General features: G+C 38.7%; 1 protein-coding gene across 1 annotated transcript in view; it reads right to left on the minus strand.

Moving 5' to 3' along the window:
* Positions 1–1,346, minus strand: part of SLCO1A2 (solute carrier organic anion transporter family member 1A2) — a 51,028-nt gene extending 49,682 nt beyond the window's left edge. The window contains exons 1-2 of the mRNA XM_061124133.1: positions 1,226–1,346; positions 760–881 (exon numbers count right to left, since the gene is read on the minus strand). Coding sequence (XP_060980116.1) covers positions 760–819 — 60 coding nt within the window. The 5' untranslated portion in view covers positions 820–881; positions 1,226–1,346. The remainder of the gene's footprint in view (positions 1–759; positions 882–1,225) is intronic.
* Between the last annotated feature and the right edge of the window lie 9,534 nt (positions 1,347–10,880).

Genomic DNA, 10,880 nt, shown 5'->3' on the forward strand with positions numbered 1-10,880 from the left:
GCAAAATGAGCATTTTTCTTATAGAGAATGACTGGTATGTTGCCAAAGCTTGAAGTAAGCATTTGTTTTAGTGGGTCATTGTGAAGTCATCACTGAATAGAGATTAAAAAAGCTTTTCTGTCCAATGTACCATTTTCCAGGAGAGAGCTCCATACTTCTCTCACCAGAAGGGTGAACGTTAAATAGGCCTTTGATCCAGGAAAGTTCGGAGAAGGCAATGGCACCCCACTCCAGTACTCTTGCCTGGAAAATCCCATGGACTGAGGAGCCTGGTAGGCTGCAGTCCATGGGGTCACTCCGAGTCCAACACGATTGAGTGACTTCACTTTCACTTTTCACTTTCTTGCATTGGAGAAGGAAATGGCAACCCACTCCAGTATTCTTGCCTGGAGAATCCCAGGGACGGCGGAGCCTGGTAGCTGCCGTCTATGGGGTCTCACAGAGTCAGACACGACTGAAGTGACTTAGCAGCAGTAGCCAGGAAAGTAAATCGTACTGTATTATGTGTGCTTGAAAATGTTTAAGATCCTCATTTAAATCCTTCAAAGCTATTCTGATTAAATTTCCTGAATCAATAATCCTATTTAGACACACTCTCAGTTACAAACCAATTTCATTAAAGCAAGAAATTATCAATATATCAGGTAGTATGATGTTACTCTCAGATTAGTGCATGAAGATATAAACAACTTTACAAGGTCTAGGTTTAAAAAGAAAATACAGTACATATACATATATCCACACAAAGCAAGTCCATACCTTCAACTTGGAAAGACATCTTATTCTATGAGTTTCCATTCTTTCCTCAGTTTCTCCCATGTTGTTCTTTTGAATAGTCCAAGATATTTATGTTCTAAATCTTGATATTTCTTAATTCTAGTCTTTTAAGAAGACAAAAATCTATTAAATTACTGACAGTCATAAAGCATCATTCTTGTGAAGAAAACAGTGAATCTGAGTAACAGAATTAAGAATCCATTGTGTAACAAAAATACCTAGGAAGCTTCTGATTCAGATCCAGAAAGTAATGACCTTAGAGAAGATTTAGTTGTTAGTTTTCCATTGAAAAAGTTACATCAAATCATTTCAGTTACTCTTTAGTGAGATTAAAGATTAAAATAATTTGTTATGTTCTCCTTGTAAAATAATAATCACATGGTTAAAACAAAACTTTTCACTTCTTTAGCCAAAATAAATAAAACCACAATGAGCTCCCTGGACTTACATGAAAATGCTGCTTTTCGGAACACACGGACTTTGATTTGTGTGCTAAGTATCTGGTTTAGCAAGCCTATAAAGACTCAAAAATCTCGTTTGGCTCCCTCTTCAAGTTCTTTGGATTCCAAGACTTCCCTGGAGTCTCAAGACGGGAAACACTTTCTGGGGCACTGCTGATTCAAGGAAACCTGGGGAGACATGGAATTTTAATCATGGAAATAGCCTAAGTAAAAACAACAAATAATTCTTTGATCTGGAAAGGAATCTTACAGCTGCCAGTTAAGAAGTGAGGTCTAGGAGAAGACCAAACAAAGGTGGTGATCTATACATATACATATACATTAAATACAGATATATGTGTGTCTAAGTATATATACACAGTATATAGATACATGCTTTTACATGTAAAATTAAAAGATGGCATAGTCTTTTAAATTCTACTAATGCATTGTCAAAGATTTTGCCTATTTCCTTTCTTGAAACCAGGGCAATATTTTGTACCAAAACCAAACTATTTCACTCTGACAATATTTATTCTAGTAAATTTACTTCAAGTTGTCAGATGCTATCATAACAGTATCCCCAGGATTAATTGACTAAAATCTTCTGAAACATATCCATTTAACAATATCCAGACTGGCCTTAATTTTTAAAAACCTGAATCTAATTCCCTACACACATTAAGGCAATAGCCACTGAAAAATTATATATGAATTTAATTATCTTTAGTCCTTCATTTATGAAAACAACAAATATGTATCAAAAGCCTACTCTATGCCAATCATTGTGTTAAGCATAGGATTCCAGCTGTGAACAGGACAGATAAGTTGCCCTAAAGACAATAAATATATATCACTAGAGAAGAATAAGGTTCTGTGGATGGTACTTGAACCCAGATCCCAAGGAACTTATATTTCTCTTGGGAAAGGTAAAACTCTTCAGTAAAACATATTGGAATAGAACTGGACAGTGTGTGATCAAATACAAAATGTTTGGTATGTGAGTGGTAAAAAAAATTCATAGGTCACAAGTGAAAAGTATTAGAGACCAACCTTAGCAATTCTAAATGACAATACAAATGAATTCACACTGAAATCCCTCCCATAAAATTCCAAATCACCTTAAGTACAGTGCAAGTACATGACACTAGCTTTAGAAAAACCCATAGACAGGGATGATTTATCAAAAGACTGGGAACTCTTCTTCTTTGGTCTTCATCTATGTGGATGCAATGCAGGAGATGCAAGAGACCCAGGCTCTATCCTGGATTGGGAAGATCCTGGAGAAGGAAATGGCAACCCACTCACGCCAGTATTCTTGCCTGGAGAATCCCATGGACAGAGGAGACTGGCGGGCTATAGTCCAAGGGGTCTCAAAGAGTCAGACTGAGCGACTGAGCACACACAGTCCTTATCTGGTTTTATCATAAACTTCTTACCTGCCCTCATTTTTTCCTTCTCATCCATTTCTAAATCCCTCTCTCCTATGCTTTTTTTCCCTTTTTTCCCCACACTTGCTTGCTTATATTTCAAAGTATTAGAGCTCAATATAACCACCCAACTTAACAATAAGAGGAAGAGAACTTTTCCTCTTGGCATCAAAGTTGTACTCTTGCATCTTGGTGGCTAAAATCATGACTATTCTAGATGCCCATTTTCCCCATATTGCTGCAGAGGCATAAAAGTTGGAGTTGGTAAGAGAAAATCCCTACCCTGGGGAATTCTGTGTTTCCTTATAAACACTGTGATACTGTGCAGGTTTTATCATCACGCCTCAAGGATTTGTTACAAAATGTGTTTCCAGCCTTGAAAGAAGTTTTTAAACAATTGTCTTAACTGGGACAAAATGCAATGTTTAAAGCTAAGGATTTGGAAAGAATTAAATGTGATTCAATTAGCACTAGTGTTAACCCTCAGTCATGTCCGACTCTCTGAGATCTCATGGACTGTAGCCCACCAGGCTCCTCTGTCCGTGGAATTCTCCAGGCAACAATACTGGAGTGGGTAGCCATTCCCTTCTCCAGGGGATCTTCCCCATCCGGGGATCAAACCCATGTCTCCTGCATTGCCAGGCAGATTCTTTACCATCTTAGCCACCAGAGAAGCCCTCAGTTAGCACTAAACTTTCCCAAATTTGCCAACTTATACAGTGAAAACATTTTAGCTTTTCAGACACTTTGGAAAAATTTTAGTGGAAATAAATAAATACGTTCTATTCTTCTTACTTAACAAAATTAATTAATGTCACCATCACTGCTGAGCACTTTGGCCCTAAATCAGAGACTACACATGTTTTTTCCTTCATATCCTGAAGACCAGACTAGAGCCAGCCTTATGAACCCTTTTGTCATCACAGCTCTGTCCACATGGTGATTTCTGCTCCTAGGACTGCAGCATCACTGACCCAATCCCCATCAATCATCACTGCTGATGAAAATGCCTTGCGGCAGTTTTATTAAGTAGAGAATCAGTTTATTTCTCTAACTCCTTCTGAGCATTCAAATGGGATCAAGTAATTGTGCAGCATGAACGTAGCTGAATTTTTTCCATGTCTACTGGTCACAACTCTGCCTTTTGTGTCTTCTTTTTGTTTTCGTTCTAATTGTGGTAAAATCACATTACGGAATTGTTCACTCCAGAACAATTAGCACGTGTTTGGTTAGTGGATTTCTAGAAATTTTTCATCTTATGTGGTTCAAAGTCTATACCCATGAAACAGCAACACTCTGGGGTTTTTGACACCCCTTGGTATCCAGCCCATAATGATGCATCTCAAACATAAAAGAATACAATTTTTTATAAAACAAGTAAATGGTCTTATTGAGCTCTTTTCCCAATGATAAATACACAAACATAGCTTCTATTGTTACAAACTACCTGGGGAAATACATACATTTAATTTTATATTATTCTACACTATTGAATTAACATAATAAAAGCTTTACTTTATCATGACAAAACTAATAGTACATACATGAAGAAGATTTAGGAGAACATCCTTTCCCTGGGAAAAAAGACAGGGTCACACCAGCAAAAATCTTACAAAACTTGTTTATTTCCAGAATCTTCAAATGGGTCCTTGCTCTGCAAAAAAGAGAATGGCCTCCTGGTGGTATCAGCTGAAATCATATCAGCGAATACCAAGCCAGGCAAGTACATGCCAAAGAAGCACAAGGAGAGTCAACAACAGCTCTTTGTTTGATGCCTACCAAATTATCTTGCTTCTATTAGTTCCTTTTCATCAGAAATCAAAGAATAAGACAATGGATTCTGCAAATCAGCCTTACAAATAGAGGCATTATTTTAAGTGCAAACTCAGAAGAGGTATCAGGAATGTATCACTCTGCTAACACTAAGGGAAAAACTTAATCAGGCCATAGACTTGCACATATGATTTTACTACGCAAAGCAAGGGATGGAACACTCAGAAATATAAGTAAAAACCATCATCAGTAGTCCAGCAATAGACATACCTACCCCAGTTACTTTGGATACCCAGTTACTTTACTGTCTAGTGCTAGATAATATGGGCTTCCCAGGTGGTGCTAGTGGTGAAGAAACCATGTGCCAAAGCAGGAGACACCAGAGATGCAGATTAAATCCCTGGGCTGGGACGATCCCCTGGAGGAGGGCATGGCAACCCACTCCAGTATTCTTGCCTGGAGAATCCCAAGGACAGAGGAGCCTGGAAGGCTACAGTCCATGGGGTTGCAAAAAGTCAGACACAACTGAAGTGACTTAGCATGCACACACATTGGATAATAAACCAAGACCTGGAAAAGTAAAGCTAAAATCTGTCTTCTACGTCTTTAGGGGAGCTGGTTGTGAATATCATCAGTGTTACATTTCATGCCAAGTAACTCTAGAGAATGATTAGATAATTATGGGAGTAGCCAATGTCTTTTTACATCAGCAACTTGAACTGTTTCATTTTCATATTTTTATCCCAATTTCTCTTTCTTTTGCCTTCATAGGCATAGTTTTAGATTCAAAAATTCACATTAACGGAAGCAGCCAGATATAATCAGACTTTAATTCTAGTTTAGTTGTGAATTGTTTAAACTCCTTTTTCTCATAGAGATAAGACTTCATCTGTTTATGAAGCTCCTCTAAAAACTGTAAATCCAATAATATGTTTAAATTTTTTTCCAACCCTTTTTCTCATAGAGATAAGACTTCATCTGTTTATGAAGCTCCTCTAAAAACTGTAAATCCAATAATATGTTTAGATTTTTTTTTCCAACCCAATTATTTACACATTTGTTTATTCACATAAACGGAAGCAGCCAGATATAATCAGACTTTAATTCTAGTTTAGTTGTGAATTGTTTAAACTCTGAGTCTATTTTCCCTTATCTATGATGCTGGAATATTTATGCCTACCTTGCAAGCTTGTTATGAAAATTGAGTTATAAAATTTATGTAAGACTCCTAACTGACTTACTAGAATGAATAATCACTCTGTAAACAGTAGTGATTATTATTCATTCATTCCACAAATATTTATTAAGGCTCTACTACATTCCAATCACAGTAGTTGGTGCTAAGAGTACAAAGTTGAATACAATAAGTGCTTACTCTTAAGCAGTATCACAAGCTAAAGGGAGAGATAGACAGTTAAATATTAATAATAGTTGTTTAGTGCTATCATGCAGACAATTTGAGCCAAGTAATAAAAATAAGCAATGCATGAAAATTGTTTATTTGAACATTCATTCAGAATATCCTTTGCATACAGCATAGTCATTTTACTTGGGCTTTGAAATGAAGCACAACTGGTTTGAAAGACTGTTTTTAAGTTAGCTGTGTGATGTTGTACAAGTCGCTTAATCCATCCATACAATGAAGATAATCTCTATCTTTTTATCAGTCAAGGTACAGACAAAAGAAAAGAACCCATGACAGGTAATTTAATAGAGGATTTAATTATGGGAAATTAGTTGTATAAGCATCAGAAGAATTAAAAAGCCAAACTTGGAAGAAAGTAGGCAACCCAGAGACTTATGTTAATGGCAAGTGTCTCTCACTCCTGAGACTATATCAGAAAGGGAAAAAGGCTGAGCTGCCAGGGATAGACAGACACTGCCAGAGGCACCAGTTAACACAGGCAGCAAGGAGCAGAAGAAAGTTCTTTCCCCTCTACAACTCCAGTCTCACTCCAGTACCTCCCATTGACAGCCTAACTGGAAATCAGACACAAGAGAACCTGGAAATTTTATCCAAAAAATTCACGCTCCTTCTTAGTTTAATAATTTAAAGTAAAATTAAGCTTCATAATGTACTTGCCAGGACTTCCCTGGTGGTCTAGTGATTGAGAGTCTGTTTGCCAATACAACAGATATGGGTTCGAGCCCTGGTTCAGGAAGATTCCACATGCCTCACAGTCGCTGAGCCCATGTGCCACAACTCTGAAATCCATGCACCTAGAGCCCATGCTCCACAACAAGAGAAGCCACTGCAATGAGAAGCCCATGCACTACAACTAGAGAGGAGTCCCGGTTCGCTGCAACTAGAGGAAACTCATGTTTAGCAATGAAGACCCAGCAGAGCCATAAATTAATAAATTAAGTTTTTTAGAAAGTACTTGCCACATTTTTAATTATTATCCATGGATGACAAGTGTCTCTATTTGCAGTTGCCTTGTGATTTGCTCAAGCCTATCTGTTTTTTGTTTTTTTGTTTTGTTTTGTTTTTCATTTATTTTTATTAGTTGGAGGCTAATTACTTCACAACATTGCAGTGGGTTTTGTCATACATTGACATGAATCAGCCATGGATTTACATGTATTCCCCATCCTGATGCCCCCTCCCACCTCCCTCTCCACCCAATTCCTCTGGGTCTTCCCAGTGCACCAGGCCCGAGCACTTGTCTCATGCATCCCACCTGGGCTGGTGATCTGTTTCACTATAGATAATATACATGCTGTTCTCTCGAAACATCCCACCCTCGCCTTCTCCCACAGAGTCCAAAAGTCTGTTCTGTACTTTTGTGTCTCTTTTTCTGTTTTGCATATAGGGTTATCATTACCATCTTTCTAAATTCCATATATATATGTGTTAGTATGCTGTAATGTTCTTTATCTTTCTGGCTTACTTCACTCTGTATAATCTGTTTTGAGCACCCTTTGGCCTCTGGCTAATTGCCTCTGTGTTCAAACAATGGGAAATCTATACTGTACTTGTCTTTGGTTGCTGTTGATTTACAATGTTGTGTTGTTTGGTTTGGTTTGGGATTTTTTTCATTTGTTTTGTAAGTTTTTATATTTTCTTATTTGCTTTTTGTTAGAACACTAATTTTAGACTGGATCTCAGACATTCTCTTTCTATTCAGTAGAATCGTGAAATCTGTTATAATTTTTCCTCCTACAATTAAACACTCTGCCCAGAGATAGCAATTAATAGCTGTACTGTTTAACCCTTGCTCACTTACTGTTGAGCTTGGTACACATTTGTACAATCTTTATATGTTCATGTAGATATTCTTGGCATGAGGAAGGATATGTGGGGTGCCTTAGAGAAAGCAAAGTTGTTAAAACCTGAGGAAATTCTGAGGTAAGAGGAAGTTGAAAGAATATGTGTAGAATGACTCCTACATTCTCACCAGAGAGGCAGAGCATCAAGGATGTGGTAGAAGACCTCAATAGAATGAAAAAAGTCAAAATAGTCATCATGGATATTAAAACAGGAAGTCAAATGGAAATGATTAAAAAGATTGGTAAATAGCATTGCTTCCTAGACTAAGTCAGATTGGATCATATGAAATATACAGATCATCAACATCATCATGATTTTTATGCCAGAAATATTCAATTTGAAAGACAGGAAAAAAAGAGGGAGATACATAGATGCATGTATTCACTCGGAATTTAGGATTGGTTGTTTTGATTCAGCATTGGGTTGAGAGAGTAAATGAATCTAAGAGACAAGTAAGTATAGATTTGAAATCATGGGCCACGAGGTTATTTTGAATATACAGAGGAAAGAAAGAATGAAGGAAGTGACAGATTAAAACCCCAGGGAATGTTGTGTTATGAGTAATATGATACAGGTCAAAAGTTGACTAATTGAAAGGTTAGAGAGTTAGACAAATCAAACATTACTGGTTAAAGAAAAAAATATTGAAATGCATTTTCTAGTGGAAGATATCAGATAAGAAGTAAGTTTTTGAGGGGACTAGGCCACAGAACAGCCAGGTATGTGGGTTGTTGACTAAGGTTGGAAGTGAAAATAACTGTAATAGAAGAACACCCAGAAAGGCAAGGTCAGGGTTTGAATAGTTCCCTCAAAGGGTTTGAAATTTTCTCAGACTAAGCAAAAGGCTTTCAAATACATTGTTCCTGAAAATTTTCTGATACATTTATAATTATCATTTGGCAAGACTATGAGTTCTTCTGCCTTTAAAAAAAAAAATCCCCATAGCCAACATTTCAAGACAATCTATAACTGTTTTTCTCTTCCTTTTATGACACACCCTTTACATATAAAGTTTCTTCAAGGTTTAATATTTGTCAAAGTTTAGGCAAGCATTCCTCTAGACTGTCTCTTGGAAACTTAGAAAACTGGTAGCACACACCAAGTGAAGTAGAAATTCCAGAACTTCCATAGGAGATGATGGGAGAAGGGATCAAAAAGATCAAAGTGAGCAGGCTAGAGTAGACATATCACATAAGGCCAAAACCCCCACCAGTCATCTGTATTTCATAGGAGAGTCCAAAGGACGCTGTGTTCACCCAGCAACATGGAATTCATTGGTGGCATTGTTGAGAACCTCAGGGGTGGCTGCCCTCTGCAGGCTAGTGCTAACATTAAGGGATACTATTAAAGAATAGGGCTCTCTCAGAATTCCCTGGAGGTCCAGTGGTTAGGACTCGACACTTTCACAGCAGAGGCTCAGGTTTGATCCTTGGTCAGAGATCTAAGATCCCACAAGCTGCAAAGCACAGCTGAAAAGAAAAAGAAACAGGAGAAATAACAGAGTTCTCTGAGAGCAGAGAGGAAAAGAAGATAAAAATCACAAAATAACAGAAGTCAGCTGGTAGCATTTAAAGATCAGAAGCAAAACAGGTACACTTATTGCAATGAGCATCAAGGCTGGGGTGGTAACCAACGATATCTGAACTACAGAAAGTTAAAGTGAAAGAAAGTGAAAGTGAAGTCGCTCAGTCGTGTCCGACTCTTTGTGACCCCATGGACTGGGCTCCCCCGTCCATGGGATTTTCTGGGCAAGGGTACTGGAGTGGGTTGCCATTTTCTTCTCCAGAGGATCTTCCCAACTCAGGGATCGAACCCAGGTGTCCTGCATTGCAGGCAGACGCTTTACCCTCTGAGCTACTAGGGAAGCCCTACAGAAAGTTATGGGAATGGTTAATAGAACATGACAACCCTAGGTGCAAGATAGGTAGATGACCAACAAGGACATAATTCAACCTACACAACCAAAAGTAAGGGTGGATAATCAGGAGGCTGAGAGATGCTATCTCTAATAAAATGTTACAATATCTTATTTAGTTACCCTACTCGAGCTGTTTTTCAAGTTGGAAACCATTGACTGAAGGAGAGGACATGTCTGAGCAACTGAGCACTCATATAGGAAAGAGTAGAAATTTACAAAGATAGCTAGAAGGGGAAAAGACAGTGTGAAGAATATGGCAAACCTCAGTATAAGAATCACAAAAGAAACCCCCTGGATTTCTGAATCAAGGCTGCAGCCTCAGGTGCTGGAAATGATGGAGTGACTGCTCAGGGCACATCAAGTGACCATGTGGCCAGAGCTGCCCATGATGAGCTGGGTTCTGTCAGATTCACTAAGGCAGGAAAGGAGGTAGGTGCCGAGCCTCCTTTAAACAAAGACCTTTGTTCTAAGAACAAAGTGATACCTTCAGCATCAGACATAAGTGGGTTCAGAGGGCAAGAGCAAGTAGATAAGATTCCACATCATCCACCAGTGTTGCACCTGCATCTCCCCATCAAGTTACACCTATAATATCAGCAAAGTTCCTTAAAATCAGCTGACAGACAAGGCAGAGAAAGACTGAGTTTGGTTTACAGATGGGTGATTTCACTATGTGGAGGTAAACTGGAAATGAATCACTGCTGGACTAGAGCCCCTCTGGGGAGTGGCCGTAAACCCAGAGATGACAGGCAGTCCTCCTAGTTAGCAGACCTTCAGGCAAAACACGTGATCCTCCGCTTTGTGTGGTGAGAGAAACGGCCCACTGTGAACATGCATCCAAACTTAGGGGCAATTTTGCTTTGAGAATTCTACCTAACAAACAGCCACAATATCTTAATGGTCTGAAACAACAGATACTTATCTTCATGCTAATGCATCTGCTGACCAGTCATTTTGTCTAAATGAAAGTAACAAGTTGGCATGGTTTTCACCTTCTCAGAAGCCTTTATATAGACCATACTTCTACTCTTCAGCTGTACCTAGAGAATACTTCTGGGATATGATTTTTGTCCTGAGGATATGCCTTAACTGGGCTTCCCTGAAGGTTCAGTGGTAAATAATCTGCCTGCAGTGCAGGAGACACAGGAGACTTGGGTTTGATCCCTGGGTCGGGAAGATCCCCTGGAGGAGGGCACGGCCACCCACTCCACTATTCTTGCCTGGAGAATTCCATGGACAGAGGAGTTTGGCTGACTACAGTCCATGGGGTT

This window comes from Dama dama, chromosome 22 (genome assembly GCF_033118175.1).
Source record: "Dama dama isolate Ldn47 chromosome 22, ASM3311817v1, whole genome shotgun sequence".
NCBI lineage: Eukaryota > Metazoa > Chordata > Mammalia > Artiodactyla > Cervidae > Dama > Dama dama.